The 15346-nt window shown below is 45.3% G+C and overlaps 1 protein-coding gene across 2 annotated transcripts; it reads left to right on the plus strand.

The window, feature by feature from the left end:
• Positions 1 to 2363: 2363 nt before the first annotated feature.
• LOC117540741 (deoxycytidylate deaminase-like) lies at positions 2364 to 14969 on the plus strand. 2 transcript variants are annotated; one of them, XM_034207545.1, is made up of 6 exons: positions 2364 to 2498; positions 3250 to 3343; positions 4075 to 4297; positions 4544 to 4660; positions 11433 to 11529; positions 14293 to 14969. In XM_034207545.1, the coding sequence occupies exons 1-6, from the start codon at positions 2458 to 2460 to the stop codon at positions 14342 to 14344; spliced, it is 624 nt and encodes a 207-aa protein (XP_034063436.1). In that variant the 5' UTR covers positions 2364 to 2457; the 3' UTR covers positions 14345 to 14969. The 2 variants fall into 2 exon arrangements, with proteins under 2 accessions (XP_034063436.1, XP_034063437.1); XM_034207546.1 differs by lacking the exon at positions 2364 to 2498 and adding an exon at positions 2929 to 3097.
• The last annotated feature ends 377 nt before the right edge of the window (positions 14970 to 15346 follow it).

The raw sequence follows: 15346 nt of genomic DNA on the forward strand, positions 1-15346 counted from the left end.
AACTATAGCATGTAGTTTAAACAAAACATTCATGTGGCTCTGTACAGAAATATACTGAGTATATTAAAAGCCTAATATGAACATAAAAAGTCATGTTGGTTAAACATAGGGTAAATGAATATACCTATATTAAAGGAAATATTCAAATGAACATAACAATTTCATGTTTCTTTAACATAACATAGTTGTGTGTCTTTAACATAATGGAATAGTTTTGAGTACACGTGTTTTTCATGTGTGCAACCGGTTTCCATATTAAAATCATGTTAATCCAACGGCCTTTTTTTTTTTCAGTGTAGCCTTGCTTTCTCACCATCTCCTCAAATATCTCCTGAAGAGAGGATGGTGGAAGCATGCGAATTATTTTTCCAGCCCTTTTTATCAAGCTCTGGAGTTGTGATTTAGATTGAACTGACAAGTTACCAAACCATGTCGTGATGCCATAACGAATAATAGACTCAATTGCTGCTCTGTAGAACATTAACATGATACATTTAGCACTCCATGAACCCTGAGCCTACGCAGAAAATGCTGGCACTGGCTTCTGTCATCAGAAAACGTTATGATGTGGTTTTTCTAACGCAGCCTTGTGGTGCCCCTGTGCTTATGACCTGTGTGTCAGAGAGGGTCGAGTTTACTTTCACCTGCTGCTGTCTTTCAGTTAGGAAGGAGTGATACCATCTGATTAAGTAAGGGTTCACATCCATCTGTTTGAGCTTTTTTAACATAATTTGGGGAAGAATAGTATTAAAAGCTGAACTAAAGTCCATGAACATTAATCTAGTATAAGCTAGAATAAAGTGAGTTGTAGAGGTCAGAGCATCATCTGTACCTACCATCGCTGTACGCAAACTGGTAGGGGTCCAAGAGGTGTTGCACCTCAGTTCGCAAGTTCCCTACAATAATCCGTTCTAGTGACTTCATAACTATTGAGGTCAAAGCCACTGGTCTGAAGTCGTTGTTGTCATGTGGGCATGTTTTTTTTGCAACTGGTATGATGACAGCTTTCTTCCATATTTGAGGGATGCTTCCCGAGTCAGCAGAGAGCTGGAATAATGGACTCCAGGCAAGGGTGAGCTCATCTGCAAACGTTTTCAGCAGGAGTGCCGAAATACCGTCTGGCCCACTGGCCTTCTTAGTATGCAGTTGTTTGAAAACCCTGGCCACAGCACTATCATCAATTATTATTCTTCCATTGTGTATTGGGTCACAGGTTAAAAAGGTTGACAAGTTATTACATGCATCAATGTTAGAAGCAGAATTAATATCAAAACGTTTGTAGAAGTTGTTAAGTTAATTTGTATATATATATATCTATATATATATATATATACAGTGATACAATTACACTTCAACACACGTGTCTCTCTCTCTCTCTCTCTCTCTCTCTCTCTCTCAATCTCTCTCCTCTTCTCCTCCTCCTCTCTCTCGTCTCTCGATCTCTCGTCTCGTCTCTCTCTCTCTCTCTCTCTCGTCTCTCCTCTATCTCGTCTCTCTCCGGATACGGAACGCTCTCTCGGTCGTCTCTCGATCTCATCTCTCCATCCTCTACACTCATCTCTCTCTCTCATCATTCTCCGCTCGCTAAAGCTCTCTTCAGGTCCTGCACTGGTTAAACCCCCCTGCCGTCTCTCTCCTCTCTCATCGTCTCTCACTCTCTCGTCTCCTCTCTCCTCGTACTCTCTCTGCCTCCATCTCTCGCAGTCTCTCCGTTAGCTTGTAGGAGGATAATTTTGTATCAAATGCAATTGTTTTTATTCAATGCATCATTTTCACGTCACTTGTTATTCCAGCTCTCGAAGAAACAATGCAGCAGTACATCACATTGGCTCTTTTTGCCACCTTGACTTATAAACAATGACCTGTGTGTGTCATTGATATTCACTACCTTTAGGGCACGGTCACAAATACATATTTGCTTCCTGCTTTCCATCCTATGCGTGCAAAAGGGTGAGCGATGGAATGTCATTTTTATCTGCTGATGATGCAAATATTTCCTCTGTGTCTTTGGTGTTTTGATGAACTAAGAGATGGGTGATGTCATTTTTGTGTACTGCATTATAACTAAGTACTTTTACTGTACTTACAGTAAACAGAATTCTAGGGTATCATGAATATTTTCTGCTGTTTTATACTCTATTTGAGTTTGTTTGTCTGAACACATTGTTTCTCTTGTGCATTAAGAACAGTTTAATTTAACAATAAATAGGTTATATATACAATATAAAATACTCTAAACCCTAACCTTTTTTATTGTTAAAAAAAAGCAAGAACATAAACTCCGTAGGCGAGGCTCTAAATATTCATTTAAAGGGCGGCAACCAGGAATAACCTATCCTGTGTTGACGTCATTTGAGGTGGAACTTTCTTCCACCGCTACTTAACGTTCAACTAACTGTCAACAGCGTACAGTCCAGAGAGAGGCACAGACTGTGAGGGGTCCAGCATCAGAGCACTATGGCAGACAATCCGCAGCAGACACCAGCTCAAACTAAAGAGTAAGTAGTTCAAACTGTTTGTAAACTTTCAATATGAGAGGCACGAACATCCCCGAGAGAAAGCACTGAAAAAACTGAAACCTTGACTTTAATTAGATGTATTATGTTCAGATTTCACCTAACTGTATTGGGTTAGTTGAAAGCAATAATATAAAGTGTTAAAGTGAAATGCTGAGCTAAAATAACTTGAAAGTACTTGAGTGGATGTAATAAGTTATATTTTACATCTTCTTTTGTTACAGTATACTTTTGATAAATAAGTAAGCCTACTGTCAGCACTAATGCTGAAACATCAATTAGGTTATTAATTAGTTGGAAACCTTAATTAATTACATGTTTTTATTATCAAGTATGTAAGTAAAAATTCACGACCAGGAAGTTGCTGCTCCCTGCATTTCATAAGAACATATTTATTACTTTATTAAAATAAAGTTCAGATGCTTATCTATATGACTTACTTTTAGGTAAAGTCAAAGAGCTGCTGGACATGCTGCCAAAACTGATTTGACCGAAATTAAGCAAAACCGTAATTCCAGGCAAAGCTTTTGCTCAAACCCAAAGGACAGAAGTCACAGTAACAACTGCAGCCTGTTCCACTGGTGTGTGTAGGAGTAGTAGACTGTTAAACTATATTTTGATGAATGTCAACATCAGAAAGGAATTTAGATTTCACATGAAAAGTCTCCAAAACATGTTCGTCTTGTGATTAATCAATTTTACATAATTTCTGTCTTGTTGTGTTTGTCTGTAGCAACGGGGCTGGAAAATATTTCATGGAACCTGAAGATTACTTCATGGCTGCAGCCGTTCTGTCAGCAAAGCAGAGCAAAGACCCAAACAGACAGGTCTGTGTGTGTGTGTGTGTGTGTGTGTGTTTTCACGGTGAATCTTTTAAATCTTGTGTGATCAGGCATTGAATAATTATAGGAATAATAATATTAACCGTTATTAATATGAGTATTATGATAATAGTGATGTGGAAATTATACTTATTTTAACAATATTCCACTATAGTCTTTACTAATAAGTGATCAACATGTCAAATAAAATATTAATGATACAGTTGTTGATATTTATTTCAGTAGAACAATTGTTTTATTATTCTGGAAGTAAAAATGGAATCTATTCGATCAATTATTAATAAATATATGTAGTACGTGAAGCCCTATCGCCGATGTAGTACTCTAATCTGGATTCACTAAACATATTCCCTCTTCCATCTTGGCAGAACTGTTGGAGGTTTTTATTGCATTAAGTAGATTAATTTTGCAGTACTAACAATAATCTAATAACAGGCTCTTAAATCTTCAACAAACACAGACAAACATTTTCAAAAAGATCTTCGTAAATTCATTCAAGCTGAGTGCTGGTGTGTATTAGATAATGACGGTTGAAGGAATGGATGTTCAGAATTTAAAGTGATCCTTAAAATGTCTGGGCCTTTAGAGAGTGTGACTTTCTCCTGAGGGCAGCGGGTTGTTGCATCTGATGTTGGATTATTTCATGATGCAATGTAATGTTTGGTATTTAAAAGTTCAGCTAGACTAAACTCTAGAACACCTCACCCCCTTTGCAGGTTGGGGCGTGTATTGTGAACCAGGACAAAAAGGTAGTTGGCGTTGGTTACAATAAGATGCCAAACGGCTGTGAAGATCACATGCCGTGGTCCCGCTCTAAAGCTAGAGAGGCTGCTGACGCTGCTAAGGCTAGTGTCATGGACACCGCCGCTGTTGCTGCCATTTATGCTGTCAAGGCTGATACTCCTCCTGAAGATGAGCTTAACACCAAATACCTTTATGGTGAGGATGCACACACTTCTCCTTTTTGCTTAACTTTTAGATTTTCTTTTTTTCTGAAATCAAACAATTTGTTGGAAAATCCAAAATGTAGAATAGTTTTATCATTAAAATGCCTTATGATCACATTTGGGTTTCGATAGTGTGTTAGGAGAGATCTATTCCTTCTGTGACAAATAAATCACACTATCATTGGAGCACATGTATATCATGCATGTCTGATTGTTTATAACTTGTTTGTTATACAAGTGTGCCACGCAGAGCTCAACGCCATCATGAACAAGAACAGCGCTGATCTGAAGGGCTGCTCAATCTATGTGACTCTGTTCCCCTGCAACGAGTGTGCCAAGCTGATCATCCAGGCTGGTGGGTCACTGCAGCATGCGCACACACACACACACACACACACACACACACACACACACACACACACACACACACACACACACACACACACACACACACACACACACACACACACACACACACACACACACACACACACACACACACACACACACACACACACACACACACACACACACACACACACACACACACACACACACACACACACACACACACACACACACACACACACACACGCAACATGCAATGCAGTGATCTGCCGATGCAGTACATAGCAGTAAATACAGTGTGTGTGTGTGTGTGTGTGTGTGTGTGTGTGTGTGTGTGTGTGTGTGTGTGCGCGTGTGTTTATTCATGGTTTTGAGTGACAAAATATTTTGATTGCACTTTTACAGTTGAATAAACTGAGTGCTGCTTTCACTCCCATCAGTCAAAAATGTTGTCCCTATCCATACTGCAACAATAACTAAATTCAGTTTATGAAATGTTTCAAAATAAGTGTCCATTATCACATTACATAACCTTTTTAGTTAGTAATTCGCTTTATTCATTTCGTTTTTAAATTATTGGATAAAATAAATGTTTATACATTTGCAAATGTTTATAATGGATTAGGGTCCAAGCACTGACCAGGTAGAGTTGTAGGACCCTAGTGGAATCTAAACAATTATTATTATCACTATTAAGGTCTGCGACCGAGAGGTCGGCGAGGACCATATTGAAGGGTGAGGTTTCATTATGCCGTTTCCATGCCTGAGGACTTCAACACCTCCTTTTTCATCACTGCTTGCAGCTTTAATTATCATTAGGGCCCGAGCAACGACAGAATCAGAGCGAAGGGCCTATTGACATCCAAAAAGTTATTATTAGTGCCAGAGCACCGACAAAAAAAAATAATAATAATAAAACATTTTATTATAGAGTGCTTTTCAGAAAAGACACTTGAAATGTTGAGTTGAGGACCTATTGAAACTTGAAGGATTATGTTTTATTGATCCCTCGAGGGGGTAAATTCAGTTCTCATTCATGACACTCCGTTCGATGTCTCACTATGGGAAGCGCCTCATCGCGGAGCAAACAGAAGCATCAATCTCATTACGCCAATCCTGATTGGCTGGTGATCTTGACGTCAGCGTCAGGGAATTCACCCCCTATAAGTAGCTTGTGCCACGACGCATGCATCATTCAAACACCTCTTCTCGCTTCAGAGCACATCTCTATAGTAGCCGGACAAGCTTAACGGTCCACAGACTGAACCCAAATATAACCATTTCGGTCGACGGGCGCTCCTTCTGCTTCGCAAGAAGACGGTAATACTAACGCCAGTTAGTATTAAAATCGACCTCGCCGTTTATTTCCCCGGAAAGTAAGGTAAGGTTTTGATTTTTCTCAAGCTAGCTACACACCTGTTGCTAGCTTCCCCTTACTACCGACACCACGGTAGCGAGGACGCTTTTCTTTTTCTCTCTCACGGAGGAGAAAAGGATTAGAAGTATATTGACACACCAGTCAATATTCTTTGAGAACAAAGGACCCACACCGTCCCTTTTTCTCCGGATTAAGGACGGGTTGGTAACACTTTTTCTCTCAACGACGTACCTGTTACGAGCGGGTCCTCTCCACGCCACGAGGCGAACAAGATGGACGCCTCTCCCCCTCACACCAGAGGAGTCAGGGACTCGGAGGCTCGGTCATGCGGCTGCGGGTTGAAGATAGCAGGCACACACTCACACCAGGTCTGCTCGTCCTGCCTCGGGCTGGAACACGCCCAGGAGGCTATCGACAACCCCGGCTCGTGCGGGCATTGTGCCCTTTTCATCCGAAAGAGCCTCCACCGACGGCTAGCACACCAAGCTAGCTTGTTGGAACAGGACTCCCTCATGTCCACTGATTCGCCGTTTGGCAATCAAGACATGGGGCGTCCGCCGCAGAGACTGAGCCCCTCACTGTGTCGGTCTGGGGCTCACTAACAGCGGCAGCTGCGGAACCGGGATCCCATGCCGTGTCAGGCCGGGACCCGGTGGCGGCAAGAGACGCGGGAACGGAGCCCCACGCCTCACCAGGCGGGAGCTCCCGGCGAGACCTCACCATGGTCTCGCCCGCAGAGGCTCGGCCTGCTCCGCATACCGCCGATGGAACTGCTGGTGGCAGCCCACCTCCTACCGAGGATGGGCCCGTCACCAAGCAGGAACCCCACACTGCCAGCGAAGGTGGACCGTTTCCAGTCGACCATGACTGAACGGTCCTACAGAGCCGCAGCGTTGTCCGCTAGGGCTCTGAACGTTTCCTCACTGCTAACCGCATACCAAGCGGAGCTCTGTGAGGATATGTTGAGTAATCCTGGACCGGCCGTTCTGGATGAGTTGGCCGCGGTCACAGACATTTGTCTCCGTGTCCAACGCTGCGCCGTCCAGGCCACGGGCAAAACAATGGGGATCATGGTGGTGCAGGAAAGAGCTAGATGGCTCAACCTCACCAACCTCCCAGACCGGGAAAAGGAGGATGTGCTTGACATGCCCATCGTTCCCGAGGGGATTTTCGGCTCCGCTCTTGCCTCCATGCAGAGGAGATGCGAGTCGAAAAAGAAGGAGGACGAGGCCCTCCACCTCTGCCTCCCTCGAAGGGCCCAGCCGCTGCCTTCGCAGCGGCAGCCCTTCGTCCAAGCTGCTCCGAACCCTGCTCGGTTCAAAATACGAAATTTTGCGAAAACGCAGAGGTCGCAGTCCGCCCCGAGTCCCCAGCCCAGGCAGGGGACGAGGGCGAGCTGGCCTAGAAAATCTCAGGTTCCGGCTGCAGCCCAGGCGCAGCCAACCCAGAATTTCGGCCAGCAGTCGAGGAAGAAGAAGCGAGCGGCGTGACAGCCCCTCCTTCTCCCCTCTGTGACAGAGCTGGAAGTCTACGGTTCCCCAGCTCTAAATGTGTTCCCGCCACCTCGAGAGATGCCTCAACACCATCCTCAAGTCCGCGTAACCACATGTCACACACTTATTGATTTTTTTGTCATAAAACATTTTCCGCTGACGCATCCAGGCTTCGAGCCAAGGGCGCAGCTCGAAAATGAAAAGAAAAACAATAAAAACAATAAACAGTCCGTCAACTGTTCCCCTTCTGAGAGCAGCTACGGCCTCTCTCAAAGGGCGGACAATTGACGGGTCTGTGAAGGCACCACCGTCACGTGCATGCGCAGTGCCGGCTGGGGCTGTAAAGGCACCACCGTCACGTGCATGCGCAGTGCCGGCTGGAGCTGTAAAGGCACCACCGTCACGCGCATGCGCAGTGCCGGCTGGGGTCGTGAAGGCACCACCGTCACGCACATGCGCAGTGCCGGCTGGAGCTGTAAACGCACCACCATCACGCGCATGCGCAGTGCCGGCTTGGGTCGTGAAGGCACCACCGTCACGCGCATGCGCAGTGTCGGCTGTAGCTGTAAAGGCACCACCGTCACGTGCATGTGCAGTGCCGGCTGGAGCTGTAAAGGCACCACCGTCACGCGCATGCGCAGTGCCGGCTGGTGTTATGAAGGCACCACCGTCACGCGCATGCGCAGTGCCGGCTGGAGCCGTAAGGGCACCACCTCCACGCGCATGCGCAGTGCCGGCTGGAGCCGTAAGGGCACCACCTCCACGCGCATGCGCTGTGTCGGTGGGGATTGTCGAAATGGGGCACCACAGTGCTCAGACAGTGGAGGGCCCCATAACACAACAAATAGAGACTCAGAGGGGAAGAGACGTGACATCTCAGCTGGCTCTAAGGATTATACAGCGGGAGATGCTCACGACATCTGCTTGGGTTTCTCAAGACAGTTACACGGAGCTACAGACTCCAAGTCACCGTCACCCCTCCTCGCTTCTCGGGCATTCTGCATTCGCAGGCCCGAGGAGAGTCAGCCCATATTCTGGAGAGAGAGATTCTCTCACTCCTAGAAAAGAGGGCTATATCTATTGTACCCGCCGAGCAGAGTCAGGGCGGCTTCTATTCCAAGTACTTCCTCGTTCCCAAACGGGGAGGGAACGGAATTCGGCCAATACTTGATTTGAGGGCTCTGAACAAATATCTAAAAAGATATAAGTTCAGAATGCTCACTCACACATCTCTGCTGCGGCTCGTGCGACAAGACGACTGGTCAGTCGACCTGAAAGATGCGTACATCCCAGTATATTACCCACACAGGAAATATCTGGGATTCGCATTTCAGGGGATCTGTTATGAATACAGAGTACTCCCCTTCGGTCTGTCTCTCAGTCCAAGGGTGTTTGTACGATGTACGGAAGCCGCTATAGCCCCGTTAAGACAACAGGGTATTCGCCTGGCGACCTACCTGGACGACTGGCTGCTTCTCGCACAGTCGGAGCAGGAGGCTGTTACGCAGACAAATGTCCTCGTAAGGCACCTGCTCAACCTGGGTTTCATAATAAACACAGAGAAGAGCATGTTGTGCCCCACGCAGACTATACTCTTCCTGGGTTTACGCCTGAACTCGGTGCCCTTTTCAGCTCGCTTGTCAGCGGAAAGAGTGAAAGCTTTCAGAGCTTGTCTCGCTCTTTTCCAGCTGCGCAAACATGTTCTCTTCAGATCATGCCTGCGATTGCTGGGGCTCATGGCGTCAGCCATCCTGGTCGTACGACTGGGACGCTTACACATGAGGGAGTTTCAGCGCTGGGTGGCTGCCCTAAAACTAAACCCCACTAAACCATGGCGCGCGGAGAGTTATGGTTACTGTGAAATGCGTAATGGTACTGCGCCACTGGCTGCACCCGACTTTTCTAGTATGAGGTGTGCCTATGGGTGCTGTCCTTTCACGGAAAGTGGTCACCACGGACGCATGTCTGACAGGTTGGGGAGGTATTTATGAAGGTCGCCCGGTGAGGGGTCTCTGGAGCAGAGACCTCCAGCGGGCGCACATAAATTACCTGGAGCTTTTAGCGGTGTTTCTCACCCTAAAACGCTTTTTGCCTTTCCTCAGGGGACATCACGTCCTCGTGAGGACAGACAATACGACCACAATATCGTATATTAACCGCCAAGGGGGTTTGCGTTCTCTCCAGTTACACACACTGGCGCGCAAACTGATCCTATGGAGCGGTAGACGTCTCCTCTCTCTGAGAGCGACGCACGTACCGGGAGTGATGAACCTCGGGGCAGATCTACTGTCCAGAGGTATACCACTTTATGCAGACTGGACTCTACATCCAAGGATTGTGAGCCAGCTGTGGGTGCGTTACGGCAGAGCCGCGGTGGATCTGTTCGCATCGAAAGACAACGCTCAGTGTCAGCTGTTCTTTTCGATGCGCGATCTAAATGCACCGTTAGGCGTGGATGCACTCGCGCACGATTGGCCCCCGGGCCTTCTGTACGCGTTCCCACCCCTGGCTCTGATACCCCCAACTCTGGCCAGAGTGAGAGAGCAACACCACACACTTATCCTGATAGCTCCGCACTGGCCAGCTATGTACTGGCCAGCGGAGATATATCAGCTGCTGTGCGGGCAGCCATGGCAGCTCCCACTACGCAGGGACATACTGTCCCAAGCGGGGGGGGCGATCTTTCACCCACACCCAGAGCGCTTGGCTCTATGGGCCTGGCCCGTGAGTGGTACAATCTGAATACAGTGTGACATGAAGCTGACCCTGGCAGCTGCCAAGCGAGCCAGTGGCACTCATGCGCTATCTGTACAGTCTTCATGCACTCAGTTTGCCCCAGGGCAAACAGAGTGTGGTTGAAGCCCAACCCTACCTTTATCTTAAGGCGGTTGGTTCAGGTACCACATTTGACATTGAGGCATCCTCCCCGCCACTGTATTCCTCCGGGGAACAGCGGCCGGATTTGCCGTGTCCAGCCCGTGCTTTACGCACGTACAGGGACAGATCAAGGGTGCTTCGTCATAATGACCAACCCCTTGTGTCCTGGGCTAACCCTTATAAGGGCAAGCCTGTTACTAAGCAACGGCTCTCCCACTGGTTTGTGGAAGCAATTGCTTTGGGGCCCATATGAGTCAGAGTTCGCAGGCACCCTCGGGTCCGCGAGCTCTTTCGACTCAGGGTCTGGCTGCATCCTGGGCTCTGTCCAGGATGTCTCCCATCCAAGACATTGGTGCAGCGGCGAGCTGGTCCTCGCCGCTCACTTTTGTCCGCCTCTTAACAGGCTGGACGTTCTGCTCCCAGTGTGACTCAAGCAGTGCTGGGCACCTGGTTGAGTCAGAGCTCTACCTGTTAAGTTCTGTTTGGTTTGGTGAATTTCGAGATAAGCTCGTCTGACAATACGGGAGCTACAATTTCCCATAGTGAGACATCGAACGGAGTGTTATGAATGAGAACTATAGGTTACTTACGTAACCCCAGTTCTCAGAGTAACATGAAGTGAGATGTCTCACCAGACGGCCCTCCTTGCTATGGTGAAGCGAGAAGTGGTGCTTATTTTGAATGATGCATGCGTTGTGGCGCAAGCTACTTATAGGGGGTGAATTCCCTGACGCTGACATCAAGATCACCAGCCAATCAGGATTGGCGTAATGAGATTGATGCTTCTGTTTGCTCCGCGATGAGGCGCATCCCATAGTGAGACATCTCACTTCATGTTACTCTGAGAACTGGGGTTACGTAAGTAACCTATAGTTTTCCAGTCTGTTTTGTATACACGCACATTCATATTTTTGTTATACAGATACAGATAGATTTCATTTGAGTTACTCCACTTCTTATTCTCCTTTTCTCTCTTTTACTTCAACTGCCATGATTCTGCTATAAGATTAATAAGTTATTTATGTATCCAGGTATGAAAGAAGTCGTCTTTCTTTCTGATGAGCTCCATGATCGTGTGGAAACAAAAGCCTCCAGACGGATGTTACAAAGGGCAGAGATAACAATGACGTGAGACACACGCACTCACACAAACACACACACACTCACACACACACACACACACACACACCCACACACACACACACACACACACACACACACACACACACACACACACACACACACACACACACACACACACACACACACACACACACACACACACACACACACACACACACACACACACACACACACACACACACCACACACCAACACACACCCTGTATTCCATTTAACTTGTTAGACGCTTTTATCCAAAGTGACTTACTTACATTCAGTACTGTGGGCAATCCCCACAGGATGTCTGCCTGTTACGACTGGGGCACACAAGAAAATGACAAGACCCAAGTGCACGACTCCAGACAAAAAAGACGGTTAAAAAAAAAGTATTTACTTGGGTGATTTGCAGGGCAATACAAACACACTTAGATACAAAATAATTACTAAATACTTACTAATACTAACTAACTCTCTAGATCAGAAATCCACTGGCTGTCTAATCTCTAAATATTTGTAAGGCTAAAGAAAACGCTGGAATGCTCCACTCTAACCCCCAAAACACACCAGGAGCGTCTGCTTCGCGTTACGGCCGCGCCGCGGAGGTCGTAAGGATCGCGGCCACTCTAGTCAATGGGTGCTATTACACCACACGCGCCGCGTTACGGCTCAGACGCGTCCCAGAAGCGGCTCGGCGGAGCGCTTCTCTAAAATTAGGATGAATCCTATTTTTGCCGCGGCGCAGCCGTAAGGTAAACTCCTCCCCCCATCCCCCCGTAGTCTTTCAAGTAGGATAATACATGCCAGCGTTCTCCTCCGGTTTACAGGCACTGTAAATGATATATATATATATAGAATAATTATGATGATGAATGCATATTTTTTTACCACTAAAATACACATCTTTGATTCATGTCGTTTATAACTGGAATATTACAATTATTATTAACTGTGTCTGTAGTCTACAACACAACAAAATAGGAAATAACAACAATAAACACGATTTAAACAGACACAAACATAAACCATTTAACTACGTATAGCCTACTTACTTGTAGAAGTACAAATGTCCAGGAAATATTCCAAAATCAACAACAACTGCGAGGCTGCACACACGACGCTCCGCTTCCGCAACGTTTTGAAACGCGTCTGGTGTGTGTTGTCGCAGGAGGAGGTCGCAGCGTGGCGCAGCCGCAACGTAACACGGCGCAGACGCTCCTGGTGTGTTTTGGGGGTTAGGCACGAAACGATCTGGCACTTGGCACAGATAAAACACAGATTAAATACACACACAGGGGCTCTACAGGTACAAACAATAAGGGCGGGGCAGGTAATGAGGTCAGTGAAGAACACACATGGGGAGGAGTCAAACTACCTGAAATGAGAGGGGAGATTAGTGTCAAAATAAAACAGGAAATGCCAGACAACAAACAAAAAGGGTTAACACTAATACAAATAAACTAAGATCAAAAAACGTCATCATAAAACGAACAAATCTGACGAGACACAACACTGCCCAGGGACACAGTGACATGCTGATGGGGATGGAACCTGTGCTCCCCTGATCCCAAGATCAACACACTATCACACTGAGCCACACACACATTCATAATGGAATCATAGCTTTAATGTCAGTCATGTTATGCTATTGAGCCCGAAAATAAAGTGTACCTACATTATGAAAAAAACCCTCTGTCCAGGTCTGTCCATTCCATTAACCAGTGTTTAAACACTGCCTATAACGTGTTCCCTTTAGTGTTTACTTCCTTCCTTCCTGTCTTCTTCTGCTGTTCCCTTTAGTGTTAACTTCCTGCCTGTCTTCTTCTGGGTTGCAGTCGAATAGTCAAAAAATCAGCTCCTATCGTCTTTTCCTATCCACTATTCCTTGACCTCTGTGTGAAACGTCACAGGGTTATGGAATATTGGATAGGAGAATTCAAAAAGGACTTAGGCAAAGAGACTTTTCTTTTCTTTTTTCAATGGCAGACTACTGTAAAGGCATCTAGAAAACTTTGCACCGTGTTCTTATGGTGTTGTTTTATTCTTTAAGAACGTGGACAACAGTGAAAAATGTATTCCTTATGACCAAGGTTGGAATTGAAATAAAAAAGTGAAGTGAAACTTATGCTTGTCTTGTTATGTTCATACGCATTTCTCGGTCATGATCCGTTTACCGTGAATGGCCGAATGTTGTGTCACGGTAAATGTTGCGGCCGCAAGGTATTGTGGGGCAGCATTTTCTCTTTTCGAAGAAAGGTCCAATGTTTAATTGAAATTTCAAATCTCCTTTCCTATCATAGAGAATTCGAACAGCTCTTATCATGGCTGCCACTGAGGTACTTCTGGGTCATTTCACTCCGTTAGGTTTTTTTTGTGTCGGCTGTTTGCTTGTTCTTGCTTTCTTTATATTTTCTTTACTGGGAACACTTTAGCCTTCATAAATCCAAACATACTGGCTCTGGCGGCCCACCATGGCAAGTACCCCTGGGGGTCACCGTACCCCCGGTTGGGAACCACTGCTGTGACACTCCAGCACTGCCGCACAGTCTGGCACTCTTTGCTGGCACGCCTGATCTGGTGTGAATGCAGCAGCTGTCCCTTTCTCTCTCATACTTATTTCTGTTTACAACTTGCCCAGTCTTTTTAAAAGTGTACTGGGTTTTGGGAATGGGAATGAATTGAATAAACAAGGAAGACCCTATTCCACTAATGCCCGTATCATACCCTGATCATTGCGTTTGTTTGTTTTTTCTCCTCTGTGTGTTTTGGCAGGGAGTTCCTCCCCAAGGAGACTGAGGTTGTCCTTAAACTCAAGAGCGACTGAATGAGGCGAGGAATGAAGAGGAAGACTTGATGAGATTAAAACTTGTTTCATCAAATGCGTTGGTTGTGTTCTACTTTATATATATATATTCTTTTTAAACCCATTGACATTTTTTAAATGGGCATCTGCTTTACTGCCAAGCAAAATATGAAAACGTTAAGCAAAGCTCTAACTGCATCTGCCATAGGGCCTTACAGCAGGCCAATGAGTAAGACCTGGTGACCTAAATGGTCCAATTGAGCTAAAAAAAAATCTTAATTTTGATGGAGCTTGTTGAGGATAAATTACCAAGGCCTCAGCCTTTTACCCATCCGTCTACTCCTATAGTCATCGTTCAGGCATGTAACCTCAGTCGCTCCTTTCTCTCTTTCTAATAATTGTATCACTTTTTATTTTATTTTATATTTCCTGGTATCTAAAGGCTTAAAACATGTCTAATCACTGGATCATAATCATAGAATACATATGTGTGATCATCATACATCATTGTTTGCCAAATGTACCTACTATGAAGATGAAAAGTTTAAAATCTTTGTCTTCATAACATTCTGTGTCTCCAGACCTTCATTCCTTTAACCGTGTCAGCTCTCAGTTGAAGTCAATAAAACATTTGGAGGGCATGATCTAATGTCCACTGTGTTCATTATTTAAATTGCATTCATGATGTAATAGATAAAAGGGTTTATTTTATTAAATGACAAATACATACAGCTTGTCATTCAGGACATCACACATTCAAATCACTTTTTGATGGAAGTTTTTGGTTAAAGTATAAGTCAACAGATTGTGTTGTGTAGACCTTTGACATGACTGATAAAAGGAATACTTACAAAAAAAGAATGTTTAAAAAACATTATTTTATTTACGTAAAGGTTGATTTCCATAGTTTCTATTTTGTTATCTGGACTTATAACTTCACAACTTCACACTGTACATTTTATATTTAATATGCCATTATTGCACACTAAATGTAAATAATATCCCTCCCCTATATATTTTCTA

The sequence above is a fragment of the Gymnodraco acuticeps genome, unplaced genomic scaffold, assembly GCF_902827175.1.
Source record: "Gymnodraco acuticeps unplaced genomic scaffold, fGymAcu1.1, whole genome shotgun sequence".
Lineage (NCBI taxonomy): Eukaryota > Metazoa > Chordata > Actinopteri > Perciformes > Bathydraconidae > Gymnodraco > Gymnodraco acuticeps.